Source organism: Anomaloglossus baeobatrachus, chromosome 9, assembly GCF_048569485.1.
Source record: "Anomaloglossus baeobatrachus isolate aAnoBae1 chromosome 9, aAnoBae1.hap1, whole genome shotgun sequence".
NCBI lineage: Eukaryota > Metazoa > Chordata > Amphibia > Anura > Aromobatidae > Anomaloglossus > Anomaloglossus baeobatrachus.
In genome coordinates, this window is record NC_134361.1 from 113,487,128 (window position 1) to 113,503,195 (window position 16,068).

General features: G+C 43.4%; 1 protein-coding gene across 4 annotated transcripts in view; it reads left to right on the forward strand.

Annotated features, from left to right (window-relative positions):
- PAK3 (p21 (RAC1) activated kinase 3) overlaps positions 1-16,068 on the forward strand; it is a 238,133-nt gene that overhangs the window by 185,700 nt on the left and 36,365 nt on the right. For all 4 annotated transcript variants that reach the window (XM_075323941.1, XM_075323943.1, XM_075323942.1 and 1 more), the window contains 3 exons: positions 7,023-7,176; positions 9,857-9,894; positions 13,039-13,167. In XM_075323941.1, the coding sequence (XP_075180056.1) occupies positions 7,023-7,176; positions 9,857-9,894; positions 13,039-13,167 (321 nt within the window). The remainder of the gene's footprint in view (positions 1-7,022; positions 7,177-9,856; positions 9,895-13,038; positions 13,168-16,068) is intronic.

Genomic DNA, 16,068 nt, shown 5'->3' on the forward strand with positions numbered 1-16,068 from the left:
CTTATATTCTATAAGCACTAGGTGCTGGAGCTCCTCTTACTTATATTCTATAAGCACTAGGTGCTGGAGCTCCTCTTACTTATATTCTATAAGCACTGTAAGTGCTGGAGCTCCTCTTACTTATATTCTATAAGCACTGTAAGTGCTGGAGCTCCTCTTACTTATATTTTATAAGCGCTGTAAGTGCTGGAGCTCCTCTTACTTGTATTCTTTAAGCACTAGGTGCTGGAGCTCCTCTTACTTATATTCTATAAGCACTGTAAGTGCTGGAGCTCCTCTTACTTATATTCTATAAGCACTAGGTGCTGGAGCTCCTCTTACTTATATTCTATAAGCACTAGGTGCTGGAGCTCCTCTTACTTGTATTCTATAAGCACTAGGTGCTGGAGCTCCTCTTACTTATATTCTATAAGCACTGTAAGTGCTGGAGCTCCTCTTACTTATATTCTATAAGCACTGTAAGTGCTGGAGCTCCTCTTACTTATATTCTATAAGCACTTTAAGTGCTGGAAGTCCTTACTTGCTTGAGTTCCCCATTGACTTCCATTATACTTGGTACACAAGGTGAGCCCTTCCGAGCATTTAAGTGCTCATTAGTAATGATAAGCGAGCCCTACCATGCTCGGGTGCTCAATACTCTTAACAAGCATTTGAATGCTCAGATGGGCAAGACTCGAGTACCCGAGTATAATGGAAGTTAATGGGAAACTAGCATTTTTCTATGAAATCTTCCTGGAAAAATGCTCTAGTCGCCCATTGACTTCCATTCTACCTGGGTATTTGAGTCGCTCCCATTTGAGCATCTAACTGCTCCTTATGAGTACCGAGCACCCAAGCATGGTAGTGCTCGCTCATCTCTAGTACAATAAAAGAAATGAGGGTGCATTATTTTCATGGGTTGGAGCTGTAATACCGGACACAGCCCCATCCAACTCCTAAACCTTCTTTCAATCCTGGACAAACCTTACAATGCAAAAACCTTCATTCTGATAGTACTAGAGCAGTGAAATGTTTTGTAGGTTGGTCTCCTTGATTCCATATAGTGTAGAGACTATTTGGCTTGTCATACGAAGCTCAGTGAAGAATGTAGATTATGATGAAGGCTTTAGGCCACGTCTCACTAAGCGACATCACTAGCAACATCGCTGCTGAGTCACAGTTTTTGTGACGCAACAGGGATCTTGCTAGCGATGTTGCTGTGTGTAACATCCAGCAATGACCTGGCCCCTGCTGTGAGGTCGCTGGTTGTTACTGAATGTCCTGGACCATTTTTTGGTCGTTGCTCTCCCGCTGTGAAGCACACATCGCTGTGTGTGACAGCGAGAGAGCAACGATCTGAATGTGCAGGGAGCCGGCTTCTGCGGACACTGGTAACCAAGGTACACATCGGGTAACCAAGCAAAGGCTTTGTTTGGTTACCCGATATTTACCTTGGTTACCAATGTCCGCAGCTTCTAGAAGCTGGCTCCCTGCTCACATAGCCAAGGTACACATCGGGTAACTATAAGCAAAGCGCTTTGCTTAGTAACCCGATGTGTACTATGGTTACCAAGCACAGCGTTGTTACACGGGTCGCTGGTGGCTGATCTCTGATTGCTGTGGAGATCTGCCTGATTGACAGCTCACCAGCGACCATGTAACGACGCTCCAGCGATCCCTGCCAGGTCAGATCGCTGGTGGCATCGCTGGAGCGTCGTTAAGTGTGACGGTACCTTAAGTGTGGCTCTTAGGGGTACTTTGCACGCTGCGACATCGCAGGCCGATGCTGCGATGCCGAGCGCGATAGTCCCCGCCCCCGTCGCAGCGGCGATATCCTTGTGATAGCTGCCGTAGCGAACATTATCGATACGGCAGCTTCACATGGACTCACCTGCCCTGCGACCGTCGCTCTGGCCGGCGACCCGCCTCCTTGTTAAGGGGGCGGGTCGTGCGGCGTCACTGCGACGTCACACGGCAGGCAGCCAATCGGAGCGGAGGGGCGGAGATGAGTGGGATGTAAACATCCCGCCCACCTCCTTCCTTCCGCATATCCTACGGAAGGCGCAGTGACGCTGGTAGGAGAAGTTCTTCGCTCCTGCGGCTTCACACACAGCGATGTGTGCTGCCACAGGAGCGAGCAACAACATCGGACTGTCGTGTCAGCGTAATTATGGATTACGCCGACGCTGCACCGATGATACGATTACGACGATTTTGCGCTCGTTAATCGTATCATCGAGCCTTTACACACTACGATGTCGCATGCGATGCCGGAAGTGCGTCATTTTCAATTTGACCCCACCGACATCGCACCTGCGATATCGTAGTGTGCAAAGCCCGCCTTAAGCACACACAGAATGGGGGCCAAGATAAATGAATGTCTTATGAAGAACTATGGAGCTGGTTTACTTTTAATTACTCGGGAATAAAAAAAAAATGAAATAAAAAAAACGTTCATAGATCTACTGTAAATAGGGAGCATCACTGAAAAGAAAGCCGGTGCTAAAAAGGTGTCCTATATATCTAAAAAGAGATTGTTCCAATCTTCTGCATTTTGTCCTTACTTGCTAATTAGTTTTATCCATCCTAAATAGTGGGGAAAAGAAAACTTTAAAGTAGACAAAAACAAAAAAAACATTTTGGTTACATTCTTTTAGGCAATGATTCAACTCGTATGAGACTTTTTCATCCTCTATATTTTCTGCTCTACGATGACCTCTAAGGACATTGATGGCATCTCCTTAATATGTCTCCAGTATCCGATTAGTGAGTGTCCGGCTCTCCTCCTGATCAGCTGTTTGCGTCTCTAGCGGGGCCGAATGTAATCGGTGTATGAAAACTGTTCTGTACACTGCAAAGGGGCCGTTCTATAAACCTTACCCCAAGAGCTGATCTGCAAAACCTGAGAACGGCCTATGTGCTACCGTATTCTGGCTGTATATACTTTTTACATCTGGCCACCATTGGGATCTGAAAACTGCAGGTTGTGGACGCCAATGGAGTCGATATTTATGTCCTATTCTAAGGATTGATAGTCATTAAGAAACTGACACCCTATAAATCACCACATTTAATAAAAAGTTATGTAGAACTTGATTCTTTTTACTGTAATAGTTTGATGATCAAATATGTGATTACTGACATTGTGAGAATTCTCTGTACCTTCACATTTTTAATAAGGCTATGTTCACACTTCCATTATTTTTGTATCAGTCACAATTCGCTGCTCTGAGAAACATCGAAACCCGTTTGGCAGATTCTGTTGTTTTGCATAGACTTGTATGAGCGGCATATTGTGACTGATGACCTTGCGTTGCACCCGCCGCACGACACATCAGTAGTTTAGTGACTGACCGTTAGGCGGGAGGGACGCAGAATGCAACGTTTTTTTGTAATGACAAGAAAACGCACCCGTCATGATTCCGTCGTAATCCGTCAGGAGGCATAATGTGTGTCAATGGTGCAGGATTCCATTGTCATGCGTCACGCAACGAATTCCGTGCAGGATTCCGTCTTGTTGTACTGAGCATGCCCAGCATGTCAGGCGTAGGTTGGAAATCGTCTGAGATCATTTTTTTTTTTTCTTTCTTTCTTTCTTTCTTTCTTTCTTTCTTTCTTTCTTTCTTCCTTCCTTTCTGTCTTTCCTTTTTTTCTTTCCTTTTTTTCTTTCTTTCTTTCTTTCTTTCTTTCTTTCTTCCTTCATTTCACAAACGGAATCTGCTTTTTCATGACAGTCAATTCCATTTCTTCTCACCCGTTGTCCAATGCATCAGTCACAAGCATCAAACAACACAGGTGACTGATGCAAAAAAAAAAACGGAAATGTGAACATAGCCTTAGCAAATACTGGGCCTCGTGCATTAAAATAGTTGTAATAGAATTTGGACAACACTAGTTTTTATTGTATATGTTTATGCTTTTTGGCAGAATGTGATGGCATCCGAGTGAGATTTCTCAGTAGAAGTAATTCCAAAGCTATAAAACAAATAAGCTAGGATGTACAGTACAGTGCAAAGGTTTTCGGCAGGTGTGAAAAAAATGCAGTAAAGTAAGAATGCTTTTAAAAACAGGAGTGCTAATAGTTTTTATTAATTAATAAAATGGAAAATAAATGAAAAAAAAAAGGGAAATCGAAAGCAAAAAAAAACAAAATTGGGTGTGAGCGCCCTTTGCCTTCAATGCAGCAACATCTTCTACGTCTTCCATACATTTTTTAAGGAACTCAGCAGGGCGGTTGTTCCAAACATCTTTGAGAACTAACCACAGATCATCTCTGTATTTAGGCTTGTGAAAATCCTTCTGTCTCTTCATGTGCTCCCAGACAGACTTAATGATGTTGAGATCAAGGTTCTGTGGGGGCCGTGTCATCACTTCCAAGACTCCTTGTTCTTATATACCCTGAAGATGGTTCTTTCTTTGGGGTTGTTGTCCTTCTTAAAAATACAATCACATGCTGCCCTATTTGTATTGCATGATGGATAACTCTGTCTGTATTTCTCAGCATTAAGGACACCATTTAGTCTGGCCAAACCTACAACTCAATTTGTTTGATATATAGCCGCATACTTGCAAGGAACCTCCACCATGCTTCACTGTTGACTTTATCTCATTATCACTCTCAGCCCTTTGGCAGACAAACTGCCTTCTGTTACAGTAAAATATCATCCTATTTTGACTCATCAGTTCAGAGCCCTGCTAGCTTTTTTTTCTTGCACCCCAGTTCCTATGACAAAGTGCATAGTTGAGTCACTTGAACTTGTTTCCATGTCAAAGGTATGACTTTTTGGCTGTAATTCTTGCATTGATTGCTGCTAGTTCTGAGCAGATGACACTGCTGTACGTTTTCCGATTTTGATGAATCATCTGTCCTTCTGCTGCACTAAGTTTACTTGGCCGATCACGGTGTCTACACTGCTCAGCATTGCCCATTTTTTTGCTGCTCCTTCAAAAGTTTGAACAACCCATCATGAAATGTCGGTCCGCTTTGAAATCTTTGCCTGGACGAGACCTTGCTGATGCAGTATAACTACCTTGTCTTGTTCCTATGCTAGTCTTTCCATGGTGTATGACCAGTGCCATGAAACCGTCTTCAACACTCTCAGCATTGTCGCAGAGTTTGGCTGTTTGTCATCCAGTTTTAAAGGGAACCTGTCAGGTGCAATATGCACCTAGAACCACGAGCAGTTCTGGGTGCATATTGCTAATCCCTGCCTAGCAGTCCAAGCCTATTGTAGCATACATAAAGAGATCTTTAGAAAATGTATTTCTAAAGATCCCATATGATATGCTAATGAGGCCAGCAACTAGTCACAAGGGCGTTCGTTCCCTTGGCTAGTCTGCCCCCTTAGCATGTAAGCACGCCCCTGTGGGCATACTAATATGCTAATGAATGTGCAGCTTCAGAGGATGGTTGCGCTCACCTCTGCTGTCATCACGTCCGGCTCCTGGATTTTGGCTCAGTGCGCATGGTCCTGGACTTTCAGTCATACCATCTCTGAAGCCGGGTGTATGCGTCCTGGCTTCAAACTCGTGTAGTGTGCATGACCGAAAGTGCGGGATCATGCGCACTGAGCCGAAATCCAGCAATGGCAGCAGAGGTGAGCGCAACCATGCCTCTGGCGCTGCGCATTCATTAGCATGTTGGTACGCCCACAGGGACGTGCTTATATGCTAAGGGGGCTGACTAGTCAAGGGAACTAATATTGGCCTCATTAGCATGTCATGTAGGATCTTTAGAAATACTAGATACAGGGACGGTTAGGCAGGGGTTAGTAATATGCACCCAGAACTGCTCATGGTTCTGGGTGCATATTGCACCTGATAGGTTCAATTTTAACCCTTTTACACAGTAGAATCAGTTACTAACTTTCAATCTCCATATGAATATGATGATCATTATCACGTGTTGATACAATTGGTTTCTCATACAGCTGACTATAATCCAACAATTCAAGGCTTTTTGCAAGTGTACTTAGAATAATTGATGCCGTTTGTTTTGAAGGCAAAAGGTGATCACAACAAATATTGATTTGATCTATATTTCTTTTTTGTTTATTCACCTTGCATTTGTTAATAACTATGCTATTAAACCTTCGGGGGGTTTTTAAAGCATTTGCAGCTTTTTTTTCCCGCAACTGGCTAAAACTTTTGCACAGTATGATGACACCAGTCTTCTATTAAGCACTACAGAAAATGATTTTTTATATATTTTACTGGCAGTAGGCTTGAATGGCCTTCACTATGACCATTCTGATTGGTTTCTTTCATATTCTCAAGGATAAGGTATTTGATATTGTACAAAGGCCAATACCAATTCTGAAGCGTAAACACCTATTGGTTTTGCACAATCTTGGATTAAGTGTCCTGATCTCTCACAAATGTTTTCTGATTTGTCGATTTTACTTTGGACAGTATAATCATGGTGTATACTAATATAATAAATCTGCAGCACTGATGCATACAGCAAACGATTGATTAGGATGCATAGTAGATGTGAAAGGCACTTTTATCATTCCTCTATAGGCGTAATTTTCACTTTTTTTTTAGAGAAATATAAGGCGACTGGGTAACTGGTTGACCTCACACAAAGGTGCTGACTAGTTGCCTCCTCATCTAGACATGATCTTTAACCCTTTCAACCAATTTACTAATGGCAAAGCGGAATATAGTACCATGCCGATTACGATAGAAGCTCACAAACACATATTTCAACTGCACTGTATATATGGTCATTTGTGTTTTTGTACCTTACCACCATAGTAGAGCTAACCCTCCACCATATTTCATGAAAGACATGGTTTGCAGACATGGTTCATTCATCGTTTTCTCTCTCACAACCATAATGTTATATTCTTTTCTTCATCTGGGATCCTGGTTTTCTTTGTTGTTTGAAGGCATTGAATGCATTTCTAGCAAAACCAAGGTCTCACCCATATAGCAAAACCAAGGTCTCCAACCCAACCTTCTCCTAATGTCTTCTTTTTAACCTGAAGTGGCTGAAGATGGACTGCTCTGAATCTTCTATTTTGCCCCTTGTTATGCAGGGAATCCCAGAGCAATGGGCTCGATTACTGCAGACCTCAAACATCACCAAATTGGAGCAAAAGAAGAATCCTCAGGCTGTGTTAGATGTCCTCAAATTCTATGATTCCAAAGAGACTGTGAACAACCAGAAATACATGAGCTTTACTTCTGGAGGTAAAGTGACAAGAATTAATTTATTGATATGGATACATATTCTACCATGCCAGATTCCTTATTGAATACAAGAGCCCCCGTAACAGAACACCACTTTTCCTAGAGGATAGAGAATGCTGCCGATATATACTGCCATTTGGAAGCAGAATCCCCTATATTTAGAAAAAAAGTGATTATTGATTATATTAAACGGAACCTGGCACCAAATTTGGGGCCTATAAGCTGCGGCCACCACCAGTGGGCTTTTATATACAACATTCAAACATGCTATATGTATATAGGAGCCCAGGCCGCTGTGTAGAACGTAACAAAACACTTTATAATACTCACCTAATGGTCGGTATGTGGCAGACTGGTCGGATGGGTTGCTCCTTTCTCCGGGCGCGGCGCCTCCTCTTTCGGCCATCTTTGTCCTCCTTCTTCTGAAGCCTGGGTGCATGACGCATCCTACGTCATCCACACAAAACGACACAGAGGTCCTGTGCAAGCGCACTACAATAATTTGCTCTGCCCTGTTCAGTGGCATTATATATCGGCAGCGTTATCTATCCTCTAGGAAAAGTGGTGTTCTGTTACCGGGGCAGTGTAAACATGCGCTTATAAGTTGCATGTATATCAATTCATGCTCCAGATCATTTTTTTGGTTTGATTGTAATCTGAAATCAGTATGATTTAGGGGCAAAACCCCTTTTTCCAGAGATGTTACTTTCTAGGCTGTGTTATTGTTTCAATAGAATCAGCATTTTATGAGCAGGAGATTATCACTATAGGACTAGATGTCTCGTGCCATGCAGTCTTCCTCCTCTCTTTATTCCCACCTTCAATATTGATTTAGCAGTTTTCTGTCAATGTACAGTGTACACAGAAAGCTGTCAATCAACGGTGGGGGTGGAGCTATACACAGCTCAGCATTCAGGGAACTGCTAGATCAGCAGATAAAACAAAACGGCTGCACACATCGCTGGAATCAGGCTCTCTGCTCCTACATTATGCTGCTGTCAGATGTGGTATCAAATACCTGGTAACAGATTCCCGTTAACGGAAATAATAATTACTCCGGCACATTTTAAGTCATTCCCCAACAAACAAAATTAAGTCGGACCTAGACATGATAAACTTTCAAAGAATCCTACAAATGTGGCATCAAATAATACCTTTTAATTCCAATCACTTCTCAAAAAGAACAATTAAAAACAAACAAACCCTTAGTTATCACGTAAATAAGCATGGCTGGTGTAGTGGATCCTGTCTAAAAGATTGGCTGGTGTAGTGGATCCTGTCTAAAGCTTGCCTGGTGTAGTGGATCCTGTCTAAAGCTTGGCTGGGGTAGTGGATCCTGTCTATAAGCTTGGCTGGGGTAGTGGATCCTGTCTACAGTATAAGCTTGGCTGGTGTAGTGGATCCTGTCTATAAGCTTGGCTGGTGTAGTGGATCCTGTCTATAAGCTTGGCTGATGTGGTGGATCCGGTCTAGCTTGGCTGGTGTAGTGGATCCTGTCTATAAGCTTGGCTGGTGTAGTGGATCCTGTCTATAAGCTTGGCTGGTGTAGTGGATCCTGTCTACAGTATAAGCTTGGCTGGTGTAGTGGATCCTGTCTATAAGCATGGCTAGTGTAGTGGATCCTGTCTATAAGCTTGGCTGGTGTAGTGGATCCTGTCTACAGTATAAGCTTGGCTGGTGTAGCGGATCCTGTCTACAGTATAAGCATGGCTGGTGTAGTGGATCCTGTCTATAAGCATGGCTGGTGTAGCGGATCCTGTCTACAGTATAAGCATGGCTGGTGTAGTGGATCCTGTCTATAAGCATGGCTGGTGTAGTGGATCCTGTCTATAAGCATGGCTGGTGTAGTGGATCCTGTCTACAGTATAAGCATGGCTGGTGTAGTGGATCCTGTCTATAAGCTTGGCTGGTGTAGTTGATCCTGTCTATAAGCTTGGCTGGTGTAGTGGATCCTGTCTATAAGCATGGCTGGTGTAGTGGATCCTGTCTATAAGCTTGGCTGGTGTAGCGGATCCTGTCTACAGTATAAGCATGGCTGGTGTAGTTGATCCTGTCTATAAGCTTGGCTGGTGTAGTGGATCCTGTCTATAAGCATGACTGGTGTAGTGGATCCTATCTGCTATAGCAGACCATGTGTGATTTTATTATATCCTTGGTGTGTATTTTTCGAATATTCCTGTAATTTCCTCCTCATGGATCATCTGTGTTCGATGCCTTCTTCTTGGGACTTGGCCAGTGGTTTGCTTCCATCATACACTTGATTTTTCTCCTGAGCCGGTCTTACCCCATAGTGTGTGTCATGGTGAGCGTGGTCTTGTACGTGGGCAGGATGAAGCGCTTTCTCTCTCGTATTCCCTGGCTCAGCGATACTTTATACTGTTCACGTACATGATGTCACTTATTACAACACGCACATTGGTGGGAAGTTGTGAGGAGGAAAACAAAATCGCACATAGGTGTGGTGCATAATGAAGGGGACTGACGTGTGCCCCTCCGCCATCATCCCTTCAATCGCATTCAATTTTAACTAAAACAGTAATTTTATTGATATCCATTTTTTTATGATTCTGTACTTTGTAAGATTGCTGTACTTTCACAGACGTAGGGAAGATTAGCGGCCATGCTTGTGATACGTCTGAGACAAGTTTATATTATACATCTCTCTGTTTTTCTATTGCAGATAAAAGTGCACATGGATATATCGCTGCTCACTCTCTGGTAAGGAGCATAGTGCTGTATTCTGTATATTCTAGCTGATAGCAGTGGATCTATAACCTTTATGTATAACCAGACAAAAATACAGTAATATCAGTGACCTGCCAGGCACTTTATTAGCTGTAAAAAAAAAATATATAAATCCTGACTAGTTAAGAGTCTGATAATGATCACAACTTGGGGTCCATTTAGATAAGACGCCAACAGCCACTGAACGACGTCCGCTATATACGAACGTCAGAATAAGGCTCCATAGACTTGGATTTTCAGAGCAACTTCTGGTTCACACATAATCCCCAATGAGATCTGGCAAGTTAGAATAGAAATTACATGAGCAGCGCTCAAAAATGGGAAAAACAGAGATTAGGTATATTAGCACACTTACACTACAGTACACACTTGCACATCCTTAGGCATTAAAAATTAGGATTGGGATTGCTTCTTTCATTATTAGCTTTTCTGATTTGAGCTTTTACCTTCGAGTGTCTCTAAAGAAGCTTCTGATTGTACAGAACCTGTTGCTGTCATCCAGCAGAATGATTTTCTGTAAGGACCCGGTAGTACTGATTCTTATATTAGGCACAACACCTGAAGCAAATGGGAAACAAGTAGTGATGAGCGGGCACTTCCATGCTCATGTGCTCGGTACTTGTAACGAGTAGTGATGAGCGGGCACTACCATGCTCATGTGCTCGGTACTTGTAACGAGTAGTGATGAGCAGGCACTACCATGCTCAGGTGCTCTGTACTTGTAACGAGTAGTGATGAGCGGGCACTACCATGCTCATGTGCTCGGTACTTGTAACGAGTAGTGATGAGCGGGCACTACCGTGCTTTGTATTCGTAACGAGTAGTGATAAGTGAGCACTACCATGCTTGGGTGCTCTGTACTTGTAACGAGTAGTGATGAGCGGGTACTAACCTGTTCAGGTGCTCAATACTCATAATGACTAAAGTTGAGCGAGTATCTAACTATTCGTACTTGCTATACTCATAACGAATATTGTCTAATACTCCCGTATTTGTTCTGAATAGCATGTGCTATGCAAGTCAATGGGGAAAAACTCACAAAATAACGAGTAACCCGAATTCTCAACTATTTGCTACTTGCACAAAACATACGGCATTCAGGTTACTTGTTACATTGCGAATTTTCCCCATTGACTTGCATTGCATACACTATTCGGAACAAATGCGCAAGTAGTAGACAGTACTTGTTATGAGTATGGTGAGTACGAATAGTTAGGTACTTGCTCAACTCTAGTAACGTGTAGTGATGAGCAAGCTCTACCATGCTCGGTACTCGTAACGAGTAGTGATGAGTGAGCACTACCATGCTCGGGTGCTCGGTACTCGTAACGAGTAGTGATGAGTGACCACTACCATGCTCGGGTGCTCGGTACTCGTAACGAGTAGTGGTGAGTGAGCACTACCATGCTCGGGTGCTCGGTACTCGTAACGAGTAGTGATGAGTGAGCACTACCATGCTCAGGTGCTCGGTACTCGTAACGAGTAGTGATGAGTGAGCACTACAATGCTCGGGTGCTCTGTACTCGTAACGAGTAGTGATGAGTGAGCACTACAATGCTCGGGTGCTCTGTACTCGTAACGAGTAGTGATGAGTGAGCACTACCATGCTCGGGTGCTCGGCACTTGTAACCAGCAGTTGAATGCTCGGATGGGCGTGACTTGAGTGACCTAGTGTAATGGAATTCAATGGGGAACTTGAGCATTTTTTGGAAGAGATCTCGGAAAAATGTTCAAGTCCCCCATTGACTTCCATTATACTCTGTACTTAAGTCGCGCCCATCTGAGCATCCAGTGGCTGGTTACCAGTACTGAACACGCAAGCATGGTAGTGCTTGCTCATCACTAGATACAAGACCTGTCATCTGGAGATTTTACATCATGATAATACAGAGCCAGATACTGAACGTTTTATGAAAGAGCAATTTAATTCTATGAGATAAATAGGAGCGTACATGAAAGCCTATACATCAGTCAGTGTAACGTGTGTTTTATTCATTTGAATTGAACCTCTGCTCATATTGTGATTTTGAGCCAAGCAGGCACAGCTAATCCGTTAATGACCTCTTTCTCTGACAGCCTTTCTTGTATTGGTGTGCAGGCAATCACTGATGAGAGCCGTCTGCCGGACTCAAAAGTCCAAAACGAGCAGAGGTTTAAATGAAAAAAAAATACAAGTTATAGTGAATAATTTCCATAAAATTATACAGTGAAACCTCGGTTTACGAGTAACTTGGTGTGCGAGTATTTCGCTATACGAGCAAAGCTTGCTGTAAATTTGTAACTCAGTTTACGAGCAAGCTTTGCCGTACGAGCAAATACTCACTGCACACACTTCCGGTTCTGTACTTTCACCGCGCTCTGACCCGCTCTTGCAGTCCGCATAGACACACACAAACACACACAGATTATGCTCACCCTACCTTCCATTCCCTCGCCGGCCTCCTGGTTCTTGTAGTTCGCCGGTACAGGATGTGTATCGGGTAACAATCGCGACGATGGAGGAACTTCCGCTGTCAGCTGCTCTCAAAGGCAGCGCGCTGACCAATCAGAGGCAAGCTGCTCCTGCCTTTGACATTAGCGCTCTGGCAGCGGAAGCTCCGGCATCGGTCGCGATGGTTATCCGATACACATCCTGTACCGGCGAACTACAAGAAGCGGGAGGCCGGCGATGGAACGGAAGGTAAGGTGAGCATAATGTGTGTGTTTGTGTGCGTGTTTGGAATGACATAATAGGGGACCAGGATGGGACATTGCACAAGATGTGGAACGAATTGTCTGAGCTTACATTATTTCCTATGGGAAATCTTGCTTTGCTAGACGAGTAACTTGGTTAACAAGCACAGTCCCAGAACGGATTGTTCTCATAAACCAAGGTTCCACTGTATATCAATCTGTATAACATATTGCCTTGCAGATTGAATTGCATGGATAATATGACCTGTTCCTTTTAAGAGGTCCATGATGATAAACGTTTTAAGGAAATGACATTGGACTGCTTGTGTTTTTAGCAGAGAGCAGTGAAGGAGTTGGGTTTTAATTGTTTTTTGTTTATTTGGTCGCCGCCAGAAACCAAGAAGACAACAGGGTGACCTCTTTATTTTATCATTTCTATTCCAGAACACAAAGACTGCGTCCGAGCCCCCTCTAGCGCCGCCTGTCTCCGAGGAGGAGGATGAAGAAGAAGAAGAGGAGGAGGAGGATGAGCCTCCACCTGTGATAGCCCCACGCCCTGAACACACAAAATCTGTAAGAATCCCTTCACTCCTAACTATGCTAACAGATACGTATTGTCCCCACTGCTGCTTGTGCTAATACAAGAACATTAAATGCCTAAAAAAATAATCTTGTAGTATAAACTGTGAAGTGCTTTATAAAGGGAATTTGATATCTCAAAATTACCTATTATAAAAGACCGGTTCTTGTCTTAAAGATATTTTTGGATATTTTTGGCAACCCTTATTAAAGATATACATAAATAGAAATCTTGTAATTTTCACACTGGGGCTATTTTTTAACTTGAACCTCCTGTTGTTTTAGTAAAAGTGGTTCATTGCTAGCGGTCAAGGCACATGAGTGCTTATATTTCTGCCCCTGGTGCACATACTCAATACTGAAAATATTTTAAATATTTTGAACATTTTATTTCTAATTTCCTTGAGGAGTGTAGTTGTCAATCTCCTTCGAGCAACCAGGCGTTAGACACTTCAGGCCTTCAGAATGCAGATTTCAGCTCCGCAGGAGGAGGATCTGTTGGGTGCACCCGTCTGGCAGCTCTACACACCCGAATTCCTCAAATGCATTATTTTGAGGATTTGCTCAGCTTTTTTTAAAATGCGTATCTACTACTTTAATTCACAGGAATAGATTAACATACAAGAAGTCATTCTTTTTATAGACCATCACCTTGTATGTATTTTATATAATAGGGTTGTAAATCCAAGGACCAGATCCAACAATCAACCAATATACAGAGTGAGGCAGCACATCCAGTGAAATGCTGATATAATGATCGACACTTTTTATTTTAGTGACTCAGTGCTGTAAGAACTGATTGTCAGCGCCTGTATAAATCCTCAACACTACTGGTTTATGCTTATGATAAAGAAAAGCTCACTGGATTGGAATAGTCTTGCAAGTTGATAAAAACTTATTTTCCCTGGATGTGCTTTCATTACTCTCCATACTTAGAGATTGCTGGTGGTTATTTATTTGTGAACACTAAGGGGTGCTTTACACGCTGCGACATCGCTAGCAATTGATAGCGACATCGAACGCGATAGCACCCGCCCCCGTCGCTCGTGCGACATTTGGTGCTCGCTGCTGTAGCTGACATTATCGCTATGGCAGTGTCACACGCACATACCTGGTCAGCGACGTCGCTGTGACCGCCGAACAATCCCTTCTTCAAGGGGGAGGTGCGTTCGGCATCATAGCGATGTCACTGCGGCGTCAATAAGCGGCCAGCCAATAGAAGCGGAGGGGCGGAGATGAGTGGGACATAACATCCCGCCCACCTCCTTCCTTCCGCATTGCCGGTGGACGCAGGTAAGGAGATGTTCGTCGCTCCCGCGGTGTCACACATAGCGATATGTGATGCCGCAGGAACAATGAACATCATACTGGTGGCAGCAGCGATATTAAGGAAATGAACGACGTGTCAACGATCACCGTTTTGGAACGTTTTTGCGATCGTTGATCGTCGCTCATTAGTATTACACGTCGCGATGCCGCTACGGGCGCCGGATGTGCGTCACTAACGACGTGACCCCGACGATATATCGGTAGCGATGTCGCAGCGTGTAAAGTACCCCTTAGTGTTGTCCAGAATTAGCATGAAAGTCTGCAGTCACTCTTTGTGACTGTAGACATGTCAGTCCTCGCAGCACGCACACTCAGGATTCTCTAGCGCCGTCAGCGAGACTGAGCGCTCAAGTATGTGATATGCACATTTTCGGCCACATTCCGACTACACATACATGGCCTCTCTCAGGTCACTTATATTAGATGGGGTAGTTGGAATATGTCCGGTAGTGTGCATATCACATACTTGCGGTCACATGGCCGCCTACTCCTAGCAGTAGAAAATCCTTACAATGCGCATTGTGCGCACTGTGAGGATTCACATGTTTGCAGCCACAAAGACTGAGTGCAGACTTGCATGCCAAATTTGGACAACCCCTTGAATAGTTTTTGAATGGCACAAAATTGAAACCGTTGGAATAAGGAAACCTTATATAATTAACACAAATTAAGTAAGGGAGTATCATTGTAAATCTTTTATTTCTTGGGTTTAGGCTGCTATCATGGAGTGGTCTCATAAAAAATTCACTGAGGTTTATTGTGGAGACTATTAATGTGCTGATACTTTTCCTTGTTATCCCCTTTATTTGTAAGAATATATTCACCAGTGGATGTACAGCTCTTCCAACTTATATAATGTAGGACAAATGATCCTGAACGGCATCAGACAATAATAATGGGAGGAAAACTCCAAAGGATGAATGTCTCCTACAAAAATCTGAAGTTGCACATCTCCAGGCATGGATAAAATGTATAAATGTTATCTACAATACGAATAAAATATGAAGTACAGAAAAAAGGGGGGTGGGCGTATATAAAAATACAAAAAAAACAAAGTTCAAATAGACTGGGTCTTCACTGCCGACCTCATATTATACAAACAGTGGAGAACAATACCACTAGAACATGAGCAGCAATTACTACAGCCACATATCTGTGGGCAGCTGAAGGAAATCCAATTGTGCAAGAGATTTATACTAAATATGGAATCACAAAAGTAAAGCGGGCTTTACACGCTGCGATATCGTTAATGTTTTATCGTCTGGGTCACGTCGTTAGTGACGCACATCCGGCGTCATTAACGATATCGCAGTGTGTGACACTTTTGTGCGACCTAAAACGATCGCAAAAGTGGCAAAAATCGTTTGCCATGGAGAGGTCGTCCTAAAACCAAAAATTGGTCATCCCTCGTTAGCGATGTTGTTCCTCGTTCCTGCGGCAGCACACATCGCTGTGTGTGACACTGAAGGAACATCTCCTTACCTGCCTCCACCGGCAATGCGGAAGGAAGGAGGTGGGCGGCATGTTTACGTCCCGCTCATCTCTGCCCCTCCACTTCTGTTGGAC